General features: G+C 37.4%; 1 protein-coding gene across 2 annotated transcripts in view; it reads left to right on the top strand.

Annotated features, from left to right (window-relative positions):
- Positions 1-19819, top strand: part of ADCY2 (adenylate cyclase 2) — a 206407-nt gene that overhangs the window by 98270 nt on the left and 88318 nt on the right. For both annotated transcript variants that reach the window (XM_005484268.4, XM_074545999.1), the window contains one exon: positions 3182-3331. In XM_005484268.4, coding sequence (XP_005484325.2) covers positions 3182-3331 — 150 coding nt within the window. The remainder of the gene's footprint in view (positions 1-3181; positions 3332-19819) is intronic.

Here is a 19819-nt window from a genome sequence, read left to right as displayed (position 1 = left end):
TCTAGGGCTGGGAGGAGACAGGGACGAGGCAGGAGAAAAAAAATGGGAAAAGACACTGCAAAGTTCTGCCCTAGAGAAAAGCAGAAGATTGGTCTGACTCAGGATTTCATTTCACGTGCTTTGGTACTGGTGGGATTCACAGCATGGCATCTTCTCAGAGAAGGTGCCTGAACAGAAGAAACCTTTTGTATGATTGCATATTAATTAGGATACTTGCTTAAGAAGTGGGAAGCTCAGTTAATTATTTTGGACTGAGGAAAATTTTGAACCTCTCTTCTGGGAGAATGCCTATGAGATTTTAGAAGAAGCCTGGGATGGAGCTCGTGTCCAGCTCATGTTGAAACTGGGCTGCACTGCAATTAAAAGGAAGATGCAGACTTGAGAGGGGAGGGATATTAAGGAAGAAGTATATAGTGTTGCTTATTTTGTTTAGTAACGTTATTTGCGCTTGCTATTGAACACTCTATTGGCAGGATGCGTTTTGCTCAATAGCAAAAATATTCGCTCAAGCCAGAATAAATACAGGCAAAAAAATATGTTTAGAAAGTAGTTCATCCATTTCTTGATTTTTTGAAAATTTCATGCCTTAGTGACACATTTCGGAATTAAATCCATGCTTGCCTAAATAATCAGGGTGTTTTAAACACAGTTTCTACCTGCATATTCACTTACACTTTTACTTGTTACAGCTACACTAAGTATGGCAGTGGCTGAGATACCTTGCACTGTCTTCCAGCTGCTTAATTCAGGTGCTGGAAGCCATTGCATGTGGGCTGAATTACCCCACTGAGTATCTGAAAAGCCTGGTTAATTAGCTTCCTTGCCTGTCACTCACTTGTTTCCATCTATTTTCTCACTTCAGCTACTTCAGTCATAAAACTGTAATTTGTTTTTCTATGACTGTGAAGATGATACTCATAATTTACTCCTCCATCTACCCATTACAGTATATTTTTTAAAATTTTAATTGATTATATTCCTGAAGTTTTGCTTAAATGGTCTATAACTTTATGAAGCTGGACAATTCATTAATAAGTGTATGTGCAGACTTTCAGCAGTGACATCTAACTAGAGATTATGACAGCACACTGCTGATTTCAGTTCAATTCAGTGATCATTTATTACTAAACCTTCCTGCTACGTATCTCAGCATTTTTATTTGCCCAGCAGTCTTTATTTTCAATCATTTTTTCCTACGTCATAATTACATTTTAAAACCCTTCAATGATTCCCAGTTGGAAGACCCTTACCCCTGTACTGTGATCTGTCACACAAGATCTTCTTTCACTAATCCATGTCTACTGACATTGAAGCAGAATCAAGCAATTGTGATTTAGAAAGACATATAAAAATTTTAAGGTCAAATTTTGTGCTGTACACCATGATCTTATATGTTCGTGGGTTTTTTTTAGATTATTGGCTGTTGCGAAATGTCTAATTTAAACTATTTCTTATTTCTCTACTTCATAACAGAAGTTCTTCAGAGAAAGTGAAATATGTAGATTTTCCCCCTTGTTTTTAGATTTATCTATTTTAGAAAAAATTAAAAACTCATATGTTACTTTTAGAAATATTAAAATGCCATGATCTTAAAGTTTTAGGGAAAGAAAAAAGTTCTACCAAATTGAAAACATGGATCATTTTTGCAGTAAAGGTGAATAGCTCCTGCTTTTAGCTTTGTGGAGCCATGAAAGGTGAGATGTCAGAAATGTCAGAGATGGAAGAACAAGTATTGCATGTAATGATGTTAAAATCTGTGAGGAAATAAAAGCATATATTTAAATCTTGCATTTTAATGTTACCATTTATTAAAGAAACATTAAAACTCCATGGGAGGTTTTTTTTGTGAATAAAATGTATTCCACAAGGAGATGGATTTCTGTTAGTAGGACAATATGTCTTTTTCCTCTGAGCCACCATAGCACCTGTTGGACATTTTTTCTGCTCTGTCTCTTTCACCACCAGCAGTTCACAAAAGATTACCTGGTACATGGGTACACCAGAACCAACCCATGAATGATCACCAGGGAAATCTATCATAACCTTCATTATTAGATTAGCTGTGGAGAGTTAACAAAATTTTTGTCCCCTTTCTTCCTCCTTTTCTTCCAGACCACGAGTGCTATGACATCATGTAGTGCTTGTAATCCAGGGTATATGATACACTAGGGCCTTACAAGGAGAGACAATAGAGAACTGCTCTGAGCAGACTGCTGCTGTATCTCAACTTCAATTTAATATTATCTTTATTATTACTTTTATTATTGAATTAGGAATTGCCTTCATTACTTTACTGTGTTTCTTTTGCTTTGAGTGAGCTCAAATGGATAAATGTGTTTCTTTTATTTGCAGCAATAAGCTGGGTACAGTTAAAAGTATTAGCATCATCACACAATATTGTGTCCTTTTCAAAGGTCAAGTGCAAAAAAGGCTTGGATATTTTTAAGCAACCTTATTTCTCGTGTTTGTGGGTTGTTGCTTGCAGAGGGCATCTGATGCTGCAAATGTGACTCCCTAAATCTTAAGTCTTTAAGTTCTGTGTTTTAGGCAAATGTAATTTTTTGGTAGTAAGGAAAAGTATATTCTAGTAGGCAGCTGTCAGATCTTGCTCCTTAAACACTGCTTATCATCACCAAGGTTACTATTTATAGCTGACGGACGGATAGCAGTGGATCAGGCTGAGGTAAAATGCAGGTCAGGCTTTTCATGTGTGTGGGTGAAACTTTTCACCCCTTAATCATACGGCACTGCAAAAGAAAACATTGCTAAAAGAGCACAGCAACAACACAGCTTCCAATATTGTTATTAGGAGCCATAGCTATTGTTTTACATGAGTAGGTGATTATCCCACCTAATTAATACTCAGCAGTAAGCTCTAACATGAGCTGAAATTCTTTTTTTGGAAAACGTGTACCTCATTGAGTAGGCAAACATGTTGTTCATTTTCATTCCCGTTTAATCCTAAATTAAAACAGTATCCAGCCTGACTGTTTCTGTGATTCTATTATTGCTTGGGATGCTGCCACTAATTTTAAAGGCCTTTTGAAAGGTTAACCTTGGCTAGAAATAAACAAAAGCAAAATGCGTAACTGCAGCAATCTTTCATTGCAAGCTAGGATTAATTTATCTTAATATATTTATATAAATTCCCTGACACCTTTTTTTTTTTAATCCTCCCCAGATCTTGGCAAATGTAATAATTTTTATCTGCGGGAACTTGGCAGGAGCATACCACAAGCATCTCATGGAGCTCGCGCTGCAGCAGACGTATCAGGACACGTGCAACTGCATCAAATCCCGCATCAAGCTGGAGTTTGAGAAGAGGCAACAGGTAAAGGAACACTCCTGTCTGGGTCTGCTTTTCTGTTTGAACACTTTCCTCCTCTTTGTTGCTATGTAATCCAGCTTGTTAATGGGGAAACACTTATTGAATTACTTAAACTACATGAAACATGCCAAGTCTTTTGAATATGGTTGTGCACAATTTCCATCTGACTGTAGGAAAGTGTTACAGTTATTTCTGTTGTCAAAATATGTTTTTTTATCACTTGTTCTATGAAAATATTTTATGATAAAGAGAGTTAAAACCACTGTATAGATCCTGTTTGCACACCATCTCTTTTGTTGTCCTCATGAAATGAGCTCTGAGATGTACATGTGTGCTTCAGTTCTTCATGCCCAAGACCAGTGCTGCAAATCACTGCAGGAAGATATTATTGCACTGTTTTTGAAAAATATTTGAATCCACAATACTGATGAATCATGTGATATAGTTCTAGAGGTCAGGTTTGTTAAGAGGCGTTAGGGAAATTGCATAATGATACTGTCATTTATTGTAGCAGTTAAATAAAAGAATTTTCTGACTGCTTTATATAGTTCTTTTTCTCTTTGCAAGTTCAGTACAGTGCCTATCATCCTGACAGATAGATGCCTCATTTAAGAGAATTTGAAATACAAATCAGTTCATCAAGTAGTAAAGAAAATAGGTGCATTTTGCTTTGAAGGTCACCAAGACTTTAACTTCCATGAACTGTTAAGGATCAGAGAATAGAGACACTGACAGGTGTCTGTGGTCACAAAAATGCTTGTGTGTACCTCGTGTGTCCCAGCTGACCTAAATTGTCATGTCTGTCCCACAAATGCCTGTATCTGCTTTAAATTAAGGTTTGCACGATCCATCACCAACACTTTTTTCTTAAAATAAGCAAATGGAAGTTCTACGCCAGGATTTTACCAGGTTGTGTGTTCAGAGGGCTGTCCTCCTTCTGCTGGGTACTTGGCTTGCATACTGGCTGAAGTTACAAAATATTTCAAGTAATCTTAAGGAGGACGGTTTAAGTAAAAGCAAGTTACAATTGTTAGATACAAAATTTGCATAAGGTGCTATTGCAGGAGAGGTTTGTAAGAGCAGTCATTTATCTTTGCGCTTCTGCCTCCAAAAGCTGTGTGCAGGGAATGGGTGGTCTTTGAGCTCAGTTGTAAGGGCCTGGGTTTCTATATTGGTAGTTTTGCCTCCAAGAATAGGAAACACATTGGTTTATCTGCAAGAAGCAGGTATGTAGTGTTACTGGACGCTGAATGCAAAGGAGTAAGGATGCTTTTTGTAAGAAGACAGTACTTACAGCAGACATGGTTCTAGCTGATGTTCTCTGTAAATGTGTATTATTTTGCTAAATATTACTAGTTTCTATGGAAAGTGTATCGTCACTACTGAAGATCTTGCAGAAATGATTGAGAACCTGACAGTGAAGAGAAGCAAAACTACCAGGAATTGTGTGACAGATACTTCCCCTTTGGGGCTTGTAGTACTTGTGTTTTAAAAATGCTGTAGCCTAGCAAGATGGAAAGAAGCAAAAAGTGATAAATGTTGTTCTTCTATTTATGTTCTCATATTCTTATGTTGTTCTTATATGTTCTTAATTAGATATATGTATCTTTAGGTATCTGTTGTCACGTTTGTGTTTTGATAGGATTAAATCTATCAAATCAGTTAAGACATCTACACAGCCCTAGGTAGTGTATTGCAGGGCTGGATTAGTAACGGATAGGTCAATGTCTTACTGAAAAAAAAGTCAAGTATTCTGTGGAAGTCAGTGATCTTTTCAACCTCCAGTGAGCTCAAAAAGAGCTCATTAGATTGTCAGATCTTCTTCTATAGATTTCTTTGGCCTTTATCTCCTCAACCCCTTAATATATGTCCCTTATCTCCTGTCAAGTTTTTTCCAACCAAAAAAATGAAGACTTGTACCTCCATATTATCACACTTAGGAACATTAGGTATTTAAATGTGGAAAGGTAAAATGAGGATTCATTTCATAAGATGGCTGTTTTTTTCCCTCAGAATTAACACACATCTTTGTTTGCAGACATTAGTTCAGCAGTGGATGTACTTTAGTCTGCTTTTAACACTGATTGTTTTCCCAGGAAGATACAAAAGATCATCCACATTGTTAGTATTCAGGAAGCAAGTCAATCATATTGGTGACTATTTTTAGAGAACTGGGATACAATGAAAGAGCACGGTGCATTTTAAAAAGCCTTGGTTTTGATCAAAGCCTTTATTAGCCTGTAAAAGGTTGTAGCATGACCCTTGATTCTACATCTCTGTAACAGGAACAAAAAAATTAATTTAGTTTAATTTGCTTTGCATAAGCTACTTTTGTACAAGTGCAGAGCGTAGGATGTACTTCTAAATGTTTAGGGCTCCAGGTCAAATTTGTACATTTTTGCAGATCATGGATGTCATGTATTTTATAATTGTTTTCAAAAGATGTACAATTTATGTTTCAAATTATTCTGTGAATTTCCTTTGTGTTATTTGAGAGTAGACTCATACAAATGTAGACTACTGTTGTTTTTCAGGTATTGGGGTTTCTTTTGTTTGTCTTTGAATAGGCTTTTTGAGAATACCATTTTGATAGATCATTAGATAAGTATATTAAAATACCAGTAAACAATTATGCCAAAGAACTGAAGAGAACCCCCAGTTTCATTATTTTCTAGTGAGACCAATGTACATTAGAAAAAGGTGAAATGGGGGGAGGGGGGTGTGTATACTGAGGTACAAGTTGGACATCCTGTACCCACACCACTGTGTATTTCTGCTGTGGGAGCACAGCAAGGGCTGGCTGCCCCCAGAGGGATGGGAAGCTGCGGGTGATGACACCTCCCAGCAGGACAGGGGCCACTTTTGAATTCCTGTGGTGAAAAGCAGTATTTTCAAAGCCCACTTTGGTTTTTTGCACACACCTTTTATGTCTTTTCAGAGTTTATAAAGGAGAAATTTTGGAGCTATCCTGACCTCTTTTTAATTTGCAGCCTTATTCCAAGATATATATTTAAAATAGCCTCTCATAGTGTTATTTGTCTCCCTGATAAAAGTCTGGCTGACAGTTTGTAGGGGTAATGACTCACTGGTGCTGAGTGCAAGATCTTAACGCTGACAGCAGTATAATTGCTGTTCTCTCTCTCTTCTGGGGCTTTGCATCCTGAGACACAGGAATATACACTGAGAGGTTCTTACAACATTGCAGGGAAGTATTCATAAGGTGTTGGTGTTCAGTGAGTTCTCTGAAATGCTGTCTTTGAGAAGGAGGCAGTATAATGATGGTTTTAGAAACAACACTGGTAGCAGATGAAAATGAATGAGGTTTCAAATCATTGAGTGGGATTTTAATTTTTTCACTGAAACATGGTGAAGCAATGCCATTCATTAGAGGAACCGAAATATTTCAGAATTGTTTTTGAATTAATCCAAACAGAGGAACCTTATACATTTGTGAAGCTTAAGGCTGTTAGTAAAGAACAGAAACATTGGAATACATAATTTGACTAATATATGAAATGTGAATTCCTGCAAGTTTAATCAATGCATTTTAAAAGGTAAACTACTAATATTTTCATGATTATACAATAGTTTTTCTAAGAGATTCCTCATTTTCCTTTTCCTCATAGCTTCAAGGCTAGTAAATGGGAAAAACAAAAACTAGTGTTGTTCTTTTAAATTTTATACTCCATTTATTACTTCAGCAGTGTTTGAGCTCATACACGTGTGCTGCCGATCCTTTCTGTTAATTGATGTGTCAATGTGGGGGGATAGACTATAAGAAAAGAAAGGTAGTGTAGAAAGTAATCTTACCCCTAAGGAGTTGCAGCTGGGCCAATTATTAGAGATTAGGAACAGGCCTGACTTTACCAGGAACAGCTGTAACCAATGAGAAGAAGAGTGCTACAAAAGAGTGGGATGTATGCTTGAAAGGGATAGTGGAGTTGGTTGGCTACTGTGAGAAGAAGGAAGAGTCAGTGCTCTGAGGAGCTGCCCATGAGAAACACCAAGGAGGTATGGAACTCTTGCAATAAGGAGATAACAATATGGAACCTTTGTACTATAATGACAACATGTCAGTACTAGAAGTAAAGCCTGTTCTGGGGAAGTGTTAAATTTTGCATGGTGAACTGTGGGAGAGGATGATAGAATATGCAAACAGAAACTGGACAGGGTTCACTGAAGGGCTACAGGGACTGCTGGTCATGACAGGTGGTGAGACTTGGGGAACTCAAGGATTTTAGCCTGGAGAAGAAAAGACTTGGAGGGGACAACTAACATCTGCCTAGTACCAGAGGAGCTTACACAAAATGTGCGGCCAGATTTCTCTGAAAGGCATACAGTGAAAGGATTAGAGACAATAGGCTTGAGCTTTGACCGGATAAATCTTGGCTGGAAGGAGATAAAAGGTTGTTCCCTAAGAGAACAGTTAAACTCTGGGAAAGGCTGCCTGGACAGCTGGTGGAATCTGTGAGCAGAGAGATTTTGAAGTCCTAGCTATATCAGATCTTATGCTTCAATTCTTGTGAGCAAAAGAGAGCACGTGACAAATACAGAGCTCAGAATCTCATTAGGCTAATTAAAGCCTTAACAATCTAATGAAAATACAAAAAAAATCTAGTTACGATAATAACTGTCATAGTCCACACTAATTAACACAAAATAGCATAAATATAGCTAAAGTTGTTATGCAAAAAATATTCAAGTGTATCCCCCTTGTTCCCTGGTATTACCCTCAATTTTCTGTAATTATGTACCCCACAATACAGTACTGCCATTGCCATGGGCTTTGTGCTGAGTTTGTAAGGCCCCAGGGTTAAAACTCTCTGAAATTTTTTTTTACCTTCTTGGAGCTTTATTTTTACTTAACTGCAACAGCAATGCTTCTAATGACAAAGCACTTATAGGTAATTCATTTTTCCTCATGACACAGCCCAAACATAGATATTATGTAAGTAATAATAATGAACAACTACTCTGTGAAGAATGAGATATTTACAGCTGCAACATAAGGTGGAAAACTGCAGACCTGACATGATAGCAGAAGCCTTAAGAAATGAACACACAGAATGAGTGGGGGACAATACTTGCACCTAGTGACTGGAGATGGTGCACAGGCTTGGCACTGCAGACTCCAGATCTATAACTATTTAGATCTATAAGATTTATAAGTGACCAGTCAGCATTAGTCATTTGAAGAAATACAGACTTGTACCTAGTCGCAAGTGTTTTTAGGGGGAGCAAAGAGCAAGAGCATAGACTTGCAGACCAGCAAAGAAAGAGCAAGGTATAAGTGTGTGTGATCAGATATCAAAAAAGAATTGCAAAGATATCGTAGATTGAGGAAGAAGTAACCATCAGCATCATATTTCTCCTCATAAAGGGGTGCAGATGCTTATGGCTTGCTGAAAGTCTCTCACCATGACTGCCAGGCTGAAACCCATCCACATTAGGACCCACAGGACCAGTTAAGGCATGAGACTTTTTTACCAGAAAAAGGGCTGTAAACTAAGAAGTGTATGTATAACAATTTAAACCATATTATTACTACTAGGACTTTGCTTTCCTAATATAAAAGTATTTTTTTCTTTATTGTTTTTTTCTTTTTTTTCCTAATAATTACAGCAAGAGTAATACTGATACTGGAATTACACTGTTAAGATTTCAGTTATGCTGTAAAGAAATGTAAACTAACTATAAGTTCTTAGCTTTAGATGTGTGTATGTACATTATCAAGCTTGTTGCCTTTTAGTCCATAAACCAGATTTTGAATATTATGCTTCATGTGTCCCTCTAGATCCTGAAATTAATGATATCAGTATTACTGATAAAGCAGAAAGCAGGTGTTTCTCAGCAAGAGGTCTCGAGTTCATTAGGAAGATGTAAATAATGGTGGTTTGAACTGCTTCCTCTTCAGTTTTTTTTCCAGTTAAGGCTGTGCTCTGCTGTCCCCCAGTCCTGTTACCCCAGAGGGTTTGTTTGTCCCACAGTGTCAGGCCTGAGGTACTCCCAGAGTTAAGGCAATGTAGGGAAACAGCAGGCACATGGCCACCAGACAGGTGCTGCCACAACTGAAAATCAGGCAAGGCAAGCTCAGATACAGAACTTGTGATATTGTGGTAAAATTTTATTTTCTGGGCTACATCTGAGCAACTTCATCTAATGTTGGAATTGGCCACGTTTGGAGCAATATGTGGGACTGTGGATCTCAAGAGGTCACTTCCATCCTGACTTTTTCATTGAGTCGCAGGTGTTCTTTAATGTCTTTCCTGTAACAGAGTGCCGTGATATACAGGAATACTATGGTTTCAGATAGAAACAAATGAAAAGGTAAATATCACTTCGAATCATATCCTATAAAATGAATGTTTTTTGAATCAACAAAAAGTCCCATCATGTGCTACTGAAATTTTTTTCCACGTTTCTCATACTGACTCTGCTTACAGAAATGTAATGCCAGGAATAATGTAGCTATTTTTCTTCCTAATTTTTGATAAGAATAATATTAATTTTGCAAGAGGAATGTGTGTTTGTTAAGAAAAGTTGAGTGATTTGATAATCAAGTAGATACTTGCTGTTACTTTATTTTGTCTTTTTCAAATTCTTCAGTGACTGGACCCTGAAGATAAGTCGTGATGATACCACAATAACAAGAGTCTGAAATCAATTTTCTCCCAAGGCTCAATATTTAGTATAAATCTGGAACTTCAGTTTCAATGTTTATGTCACAACCAAGACCTGTAGGTCAAAAAGCTGTAACAAAGATAGGATTGAAAGGTACAGAGGCTTCACATGTGCCTGGCTGGCCAGAGCTTTAGTAAGGCAGAAAAGATATTCAGGTCCTTGCCTGCAAAAGGATCGTGTATTACATCAGCAACCTGCATCTTGGTTATATCCCTGGAGTTATTCTTTCATAATTCTTCACTGCTGGAAAGGGGCTTAGGAGCTTCTGCCCTGCAGAGATGGAGCAGTGAGGAGGGTGGTTGGCAGCTTTGCACTTTACTACTGTGGAAACCTCCAGAGATCCAACAAGTGTGGGATACTTACCTATCAGTGCTTTCTCAGGGGTCTGGGAAATGACCTTGAAATTTATAGCAAAACACTATTGACAGATGACCACTTTTCCTAACCATCATTTTCCTGGTTTTTCTCTGCTGAGTTGTTTGTAGGAGGTATGAGAGACTCTTTATGTAGAAATAAAGCTTTGTCATATTTTGAAATATTATAAAATGTGCCTTTCACCCCAGGGAATGTATACTTCACTGTAAGGGGAGGAGATGCCAATATTGGAAGTCTGGTTACCCACATGAATACACTCGTATTGTCCACAATTCTGAAATTAATGGCTTACCAAATGTCTTGTGCAAGTATCTACTTCACAGATCAATAGAGACACTCTGGTTCTTGCATGTAATCTTTTTTCTTACCTTAGGACTTCATTGTGAGAAAAGGTCATTTAGCATTTTGCAGTGAACTAGATGAGATTTCAGATGCTTCTCTGTGTGTTGATCTGCAGTAATTTATTACACTTAACATGCTCAGATAAACTGATGAGTCATGTTGCTTTGTTTTATGAGGAAAATGTGTAGTTTAAACAGATACTAAGTACCACATTTTCATAGATATCCTGATAATTTGGATGAAATACATAGCTGGCAGGCAAATGTTAATTTTTGTCATGGCACCTGCAATTTTGTCAGCCACATTACAAGAGATAAAATTAATAGGTGAAAAGTCATTCTTTTTAGAAAGAGAATGTCTTTTGACAGCGAGTCTAAAGTTTTCAATTGTTCATTATTCTCATAATTAATTGCCTCATTTTTAAATTGCCATTTTATTTCCAGATAAAAGTTATTGAAGTCCTACTAGATCCCCTTGTCCTTACTAACCTTGCTATGTCTTTTTCAGATCTCCACATTAAACATTATTCTCTGCAGATAGGGATTACAGGGTATTGTGCCTACAGAAACTACACATAGATCACACAGATTTTGATAATCCAGATGCCTGATTATTTTTTTATATATAGAATTGCTCAGTCATATCATAATTGTTTTTATAATATTGTAAACAACCTAAAACATTTTAAAGGGCTCTCTATAATGAGGATTTTCCAGTATTTGTTCATTTTTGTGACCTTATAATGATTCATGATTTTTGTATAATTTTTATAGCAAGTGAACTGAACACACTGTTGTCAATTATGTTCACCTAAGGAGCTAAAGATCCATAAAAAAGTCTTCTTATAAGTCTCAGGGACACACTGGCCTTGTTAGCAGCAGCATCATGCTGGGAGATCCTGCTCATTTGGGTTATGTACCATGAACTCTCTATTCTGTCCAGAACTACTGCTTTCCAACATAAATGCTTCTGTATTGTAAATAGATGCTTTAATTCTGAATTTGTTGCCTTTGGGTGTTTTAAATGCCTTGTGTGGCACTGCTGACAAAAAGTGATGTCCTTTTCTAACATTGTTAACAGTCATATGACTTCTAAATATCTCCTTTATGTCAATCCTAATATATTTTGTTCTTTAAATGATTGTTCACTTGGACATTCACACGGGCAGTGCACATAAACTGAACAACTGAAGGTGGCTACATTTGAATCCTGTTTGTCACTGTGTTCTTCCTCCTTGCTTTACTGTGCTCAGGATATAATGGGAAGGTGTGGTCACTGTCTTTAAGATCTTCTTGGGAATCTGGCTATATTGGGACCTTTCTAGAAAAGTTCATGTCCATGGCCTAGTTAGATATTACTTCCAACTTTTTTTAGACTGTGAATCAGTTACCTTTCTCTTTTTGTAATATTCTTTTTCTTTCTTCACTCCAAACCGCTACCTTCCTTTAGCAATTTTTTGGATCTGAAAGGCTTTATACTGCAGGAAAAAAACATTAGGAGTAAATACAACTCTGCAAAATATATTATCCCCAGGTGCTTTCAACCAAAAGCACATCCCAAGTGGTAGATATCAAGTATAGAAGCCCCCTCAGCTACCTTCTAGGAGCTCAGCTGGTTATGTTCAAGACTTTCTTCTTACCTGCTGTGAAAGCTGTAAGAACTTGGAGTACAGTCTCCTCACTCCTTCCCTTAGGAGTTTGGTTTTTGCTAGGGCTGTCACCTTTGTTCCCCTGCTGAAGTGCATTGCAGCTGCACTATAGTCATGTCAGTGCCTTCTAACTTGGACTCTGGACCCCATCCCACAGATTTGACTTTCTGAGGAAAAACCCTTTCCTGCCGTTTGGAGTGGTCATTGGACTCACCTGTTTGTGCTCCAAGATGGTGTTAGGAAAATTAATCTTTTCCTGTAGGTCGCCAGGCTTCTCTTCAGGCAATTCCATTTCTCCTTGAGGTTTTGGTAAGAATTGTGCATGTGGATGCTTAAGGAAATGAGATAGAAAAACTACTTAATAAGCAAAGGTTCTTGAGCTGTGTTGCCCTCAAAGGTGCTGACAGCCTGTGTGCCTTGCTGATTCTTAGAGCTGTGTTGCATGCTTTATTATATTTTAGCTTTCTTTTAAACAAAAGGTCTCTCAGATTGAGAGGAATGTGAATTTATATAGGGTGCAAGGGGAGGTGGTATGGGCATGGTGATTCTGTCAGTCTTTGAGCTAAAAGGTGCATGTCCAACCTCAGATGCATGGGTGTATGCACACCTACAGAATGGTTGTGTACAGCAGCTCTCAGAGTGTAGGGATGTTGAGGCAAATAGGTTTTTTGTTAAAAGCATTACATTTATTTGTTCTTCCAAATTATCAAGTAGCTCTCTGGAAATTTGTGTTGTCTCAGGCTTGCTACACAAAATACTCGACATAAAAATATGTTTCTCAGTAAATTGCATTTAGAAATCTGCCAGGAAGTTCGATTGCAAGCCATTCAATCTGCTTCTGTGCTAATTTTTAAACCAGAATGTTGTATAACAGTAAATCATATGTTTGTGTAAATCTAAATTATCACATGAGCAGTCATTATCGTTGACAAATGTCCTCTTGTTAAAAAAAAATAGTCTGATTGCCTCATTAAAGGAAACAAACCCAAGAATTACAGCTGCATTTGTTCTTGAGGTAGTTCTAGTTGAAATGAAGCTTTGTGCATTATTATAGGTGAAAGTAAAAGTAAATCTTGATGAAAATTGGACTTTACTAAAATGCAGTAATGGTGACAGTAAACACCTTCTCTGAACTTCCTCTCCCTGAATTTCCGTGTTTCACTGTAACCTGACACTTGCTTTCTAAATCCTTACCAGAGCCACTAATGAATTCTTTCCGGCCTCTTCCTCTGATTTGAATGTGTTTTCAGATGGCAGAGATTCAAAAAGAAATAAAAAGGAAAGAGAAGTGAGAGAGAATGCAGAAGGCCATAGGCTTAACTATTTACACCTTTTACGTTCATCCCTTTTGTATCTACTGTAACCTATTTTGTGGACTTAATTTGTTCCTTTTAAAATTTGTGTCTAACTGAAATATTCAAAGAATTTTCATGAGCAGAATTGGAAGTGTAGAGTAGACCCTCCTAGATCTGTTTTCAAAATACCGTTTATGGAAGGCTTTATTCCTATGTCAGAATGTTTTTTGTACAATATTTAGAAATAATAGAAAAATAAGTCTCAGATATGAAGAGGTGACTTGATCTTTCTCCCTGCTTGGAGACCCAGCATACTGGGTGGGACCCAGAGTATTTGAAACATCCTCAGCAAGTGTGTCTGTCTTAACTTGCTGGAGCTTCTATACCTTTCCTAGATGATGTGTTCCATTCTGCTTTTATCTTTGGGGAGTGTTTTCCCTTTTGCCTGACTTAATAAGCCACAATTCAGTCTAGGCATGTGAATTGCATTGGATATAAATAAAGTTTATTCCTTTCCCCTTTACAACCTTATGTGTGCCTGAAGGCTATTGGCCCCTCTCAGTTATTGCTAAAGTGATAAAGTAAGTACTAAAGGCAAACAAGCCCAGTTTCCTCCACTACATGTGTTCTACATGGCTTGTAGAACACGTTTTCTTGGCCTTTGAGGCAATTTTACATTGTCTAACTTTCTCCAGCTGGTCCATGTGGTTTTCTATAATGCTAAATACTTTGGCACCATTATGAGGTTTTTTTAAGCACCATTTGACATTTCAGAGGACAAGGACCTTGGAATATAATGTGCTATTGTCCTTTCACCTTTGAATTTCCAAAGGTTTGTTTAAAAATCAAATTACTGGAGGTCAGATAGGATCCCTGATTAAATCAGTTCCATTGTCTACCAGTGCTGGACTGGAACTGTCTCCACGGTTTCATTTCTCTTTGACCACTCCATTCTAGCAGTTTTTCTGCTTTTAGAGTGTAGTTGCACAAGCCACCATGCACTTAATTAGAGAAGTAATTTTTGCTTATTTTCTGTAATCAATATATAATATAAATATGTAGTATTCATCTTCTTTTCTTCTAAAGTGAAAAAAAGACAATTGCTCCTGGTGCTTTGAACAACTGCAATTTAACATGGTTTCATATTTTAAATATTATTAATATAATTCAGCTGTCTGTGTATGATATTAAACTGATCTAACAAAAAACCAAAATAACTGCAACACTGATGCCCTTTAGTCAATTACTGGGAAGTCTGCAAGATCCCTCAAGTCTTGTACCTTGGAATTGCAAGAAATTATGTTCTTCCTGCCTTTTTGTTACTTTAGATTCCCCCTTAACACCATCTAGTGTTTTCTTTTTGCAACTGTTTGTGTTTGAAGGCTCTTCCAGTCTAATTCTGTTGACTACGTAAGAGTTTTCTGCTTCCAGCTATCGTGCATTTGTGGCTGCTCTGTATTTTAATAAAGTGACTGTTGCCTCTCTACTGTTATTTATATCTAGTGCTTTGAATTTTCCTTTTTACACTAAGTAATGAAATCTGATGGAGCAAAGAACTGCCACTGACTTTTTCCAAATTCATCACTTTGAGTACCCCAGACCATCCTGTAAATAACTTAAAGGAGCATTCCTTTTCCTGTCATTTGCATTTGTGCATCCTTAGTTTCTCAGATGTTCGTGTTAAAATGATCTCAAAAGGAATTTTGTACTCTTAAATATTCCATTTCCTCCTTTCATATCTCTTTCTGCCAGTAAATAGGTGTCCTCTTCCATGCTTCCTTTCATCTCTTGGGACACGTCTCACATTCTTCATGTACCTCTTCTTTCAAAGTACATTTTATTTCCTGTACAATTTTTCACAAAGACATTTTGCCCCATGAAAACTTTGACAGGTTTACTCTTTGAGAAAATAGAAGTTTGACTTCCACTACTGTAATTATTTTGTTTGTTTAATCAGAGTAGTTTTTAAATATTTGTGAATATCTGACATGCAGGTTCTGTTCAAGCTGTATTCAGCATCCTTATCCCCTCATATTTTTAGATGGCCATTCAATAACAACCTCAAAAATGTACAATGACCTGCCTGCTACTCTGCCCTTGATAGTCTGCAAAAGAAGGATAATATATTTTGAAAACACTGAAATGCAAAAGATAAGGTCCCAACTACTGAATGTCTCATCCCCTCCTTGAGTATGAGAAGCTCATGAACTATGAGCGATAGGAGCCATAAGAGTGTGTTTATCTATGGCAAACTTAACAACAGCAGGAGGTATGGGCTGGGTAAATGTTATGGGCCATGGTGTGTTCTGGGTCATGCTTCATCAGCTTACTAGGGGAAAAATTTTCAAGCTAAGTTCCTTCCCAGTTCTTTAAGCTAATCCTAGAAGTCCTGTAAGTAAGCCTTGATTTATTGCTGAACGTTGTCTGTGAGCATCCCTGCTTGGTTAAAACAGGGGAAGGAAAAAAAAAAGTATATGCCTATTAAAAAGTGGAATAGATAATCTTAGGCAGATGCTTCCCCAGTGATCTATCTGAGTGCAAGAAAATGTATGACCCAGTTACTTAATGAACCAGAATTGATGTTGCATTTAACCAATTTTGATATCCTCAAATCCCGTGGCATGCTTTTTCAACTGATTAAGGTGTGAAGAATAATTTCCTTTTGGTTGCTTTAATTATTGACTGCATAGTTTAATTTTGTGACTGCTTAAGTAAGTCTCTGATAGTCTAAATCTCAGATTACTGTGTGCCTGTTTTAAAGTTTCTTCTTCCTTGCTACTTTCATTGGATTTTTCAAGTTCAGTAGTCACCAGTTTTCTCATTATAGGTCGTCAAATGTGACTGCTCAAGCAGTAAGACAGTGCTAAATATGTGTAGCCTTTTTTAATTTTCTGCTTTTAGTGGCAGTACTGTATTGATGACTTTACACCGGATAATAAATTTTCAGGCTCAAATGGTGCCTAACAGTCCCAACCCTTTTTTCAACACTGAATAAGAAGTTCCTGTAGTATTTAGAGAAAAGTGTAATATTGAGGTGCTTTAGCCATGGCCCACAGCCAAACACCTACTGAGGGGCTCACTCATTGCCCCCTAGCCCCAGCAGGAAAGGGGTAGAAAACAGGGGGGAAAAAAACAGGAATGGGAAAGCCTATAGATCCAGACAGGGAAATCATTTCTCAATTGCAACTGTGGGGAAAAAAAGATTTGATCTCCTGACAATAACATAGTTTTGGCTAGTTGAAGCAAAAGAGACAGGTAATAAAGCCTCATCTTTCCTCCTACCTTTCCCAGGCTCAACTTCACTCCTTCACTCCCAGCTCCCCTACTCTGTTCAAGCACCATGGAGGGGGATAAAGGGTGGTTGGTACACAGGAGCTCCTCTCTGCAGCTGCTGTTTCCTCCTCATGGTTTTCCTTTGCTCAGTGATGGCTCTCCACCGGCTGCAGTTTTATCAAGCATATCCATCTGGTCTGGTGCTGGGCTGCAGTGTGGATGTCTGCCTTGTGAAACCATGGCCTTGGTCCTCTGAGACCTTTCTTCAGCTATTCCCAGTCCCATCTTTTTCCTGGTTAACTTGGTATCATCAGAAAAGAAAATGGCCCCCATAATTTTTCTTGCTCATTTTGTCACTCTGCTCTAAAACCTGTTCTACTCCAGCATTAATTTGTATCAACTTCTTTGATTTCTACCCCAGAATTCATACTTTTGCACCTTCCCAATTCCCTCTTTTTGGTAAGAGCATGTAGTTACATAGTTTTTATGAGTCTTTCTGCAGTATATTTCAGTCTTCCTTTGGCCCTCCCAGCTCTGTGATAAACTCCTTGAGAGCAAAACTATTTTTTTTTCTGTTGCTCAGAGAGTTATTTCTCCAGAACTTTGTTTTTCATGTTTTTTAATGATTTCCTGCTCTTCCCTATTCCTAATGTTTGAAAGGCATGTCAAGTTTCGAAGAATGCCTTTCTCCAGTTACATATATTTGATCCTTTAGAAATGCTGTAGCCAAAGTAGATCCTGACACCTGCCTCCCTTCCCAGTTCTGAGCTTTATTGGTTGCTGTGATCTTTCGAATGTGAGGGGACTGAGGGAGAATAATGTTATAAATAGGTTTTGTTAAATTCCCTTTGCTTTATAGGTCACATCTGGTTTTGTTTGTGAGTCAGTCTGTCACAGATACCTTTAATAATGCCCTTTACAGCATTGGAGGGAACCCTCAGGCAGCCCAGGGCTGATAATGCTGCAGCAACTGTGGCTGCACGTCCTTTTTTACGTAATTAAGAAAAAGGCCTGGTGCTCACAGGGATTCTGTGCAGCTGTAGCACTCTCCACACTGACAGCACTCTTTAAAGGCACAGTTACGGTAAAGAGATTTACTCCAGGGGAGTAACTCTTCATCACTGATTTTGAAGTGTAGGGATTGCTGGGCAAAATCTGTCTGTGAATAATGGAATTTTAAATTGATAATAACTTCACTTTACCACATTTACCAAAAAAAATTTAAAATTTGCATCAGTAGTTTTTCTGCATTTTTAAGTTATTCTTTCAGGTTATTTTAAAATACATTCTTCCACAGACACCACACGGTGAGAAGGAACATTTGTTTACTGATACCATGGGGAAAAAATACATTCAACTTGTTAGAGGAGTTATAAAAATAGAAAGCAAGAGTTAGTATGCCTGGTGCTATTATTGTGACATTCAAATATGTCCAAGGATTTCTGAGGTTTTTATTGCTCTAACAAGATAACCAAAGGCTTATGATTTTGATTATATTTTCTTTTTATACCAGCTTTTCAGGTTAAGCCTTTCTTTTATATATAATCATTTCTTACTCTAATAATGTATGCCTTCCTAATGAAGTTGGTTGCTTATCGTGTGTGTGTTCTGTGATAAAGTTTCTCTCTGTTTTCCTCATTTTGTATAAACTGTAGGCCTCATTTTTCTTTCCCATATGCATTTTCTGGAGTTTTTGTAAATTCATGTGTGCATCTTCTGTGAGTTTGAGGAACAAACAGTATGTCACAACCCAATTTAGAATCAGTAGCATATGAATAACATATTGTTCTTAGCTGAAGCCCCATTGATTTTTGCATATAAAATGCAATTAAATATTATTGTTGTTGTTATGATGTTTTTGTTCAAACTCTGTGCAAGGATTCTTAATTATGCCAACAGACTGTCATAAAAAAGCTGTGTAATGCTATAAATAGATGTACTATAACTTACATAAATCACCGCACCACAGTTTCTTCCTAATTTTTTCCATTCAGTTAAAATGTTCATCTAGCCATTAAAAGACAGAAGCACCTTGTTGCATAGCATGGAATATATTAGCATTTTAAAGATATGACTGTCAAAGGTGAATTGGTTGACAAGTAGGAGGAATATGAATGATAATGCACCAAAAAGGAAGTGGCAGAACTGTGGTATAATATGTAAAAGTGGATGCAACAGGTGATTCTCAGGAAACTCTGATGACAGTTAAATAGAACCACGCATGTTTGGGATGCTGTAAAATGCAGACAGTTGTAAAATCTGCAAAATTTCAGCTATACTGTCTGAGACATACTATAAAAAAAAAAAGAATCAAGTCAGCTTGATGCCAGTGGAGACTTTGGTAAAAATTTGGATGTTGTATAAATACATGTAGGAAAACAAGTACCCATTTTGAGAAGGAGAGGGACTTTTCTACATGATGATGAAAATGTAGAAGCCACGTGATAAATGTCTGTTAGTCATAGTGAGAATTTATGATGATTTCCAGAAAAAGCATCCTATTATTTTCTATGCCAGCAGGAGTAAACTAAGTACTCAGAATTGCAGTGACAAGATAAAAAATTCCATTATGTGGAAAAAGATAAGGACTTCAGCCCTTTTGGGATCTTACCTAATCCATGAGGTAGGACAACTAGACAATTAAACTGTGACTGTGGAGAGCCATGAGAAATATGGTGAACCTGTCTTGAACTTGGGATGGAGGAAGCTGAAGGACTGGCCACAATGTACGCCACTACTGTAAGTACATTGCAAATTTTGAGGCAATTCGTTATCCTTTTAACCCCCAAAATCACATTAAAATGTTGTCCTGCTCACTGACATCGTTGTTAAAATGAAGAAAGCCCTAACAGCATTCAGCATACACCAAAGGGTTTT

The sequence above is a fragment of the Zonotrichia albicollis genome, chromosome 1, assembly GCF_047830755.1.
Source record: "Zonotrichia albicollis isolate bZonAlb1 chromosome 1, bZonAlb1.hap1, whole genome shotgun sequence".
In the NCBI taxonomy this organism is placed as follows: domain Eukaryota; kingdom Metazoa; phylum Chordata; class Aves; order Passeriformes; family Passerellidae; genus Zonotrichia; species Zonotrichia albicollis.
Note: the sequence above shows the minus strand (reverse complement) of the source record. Positions and strands in the feature narration are given on the sequence as shown.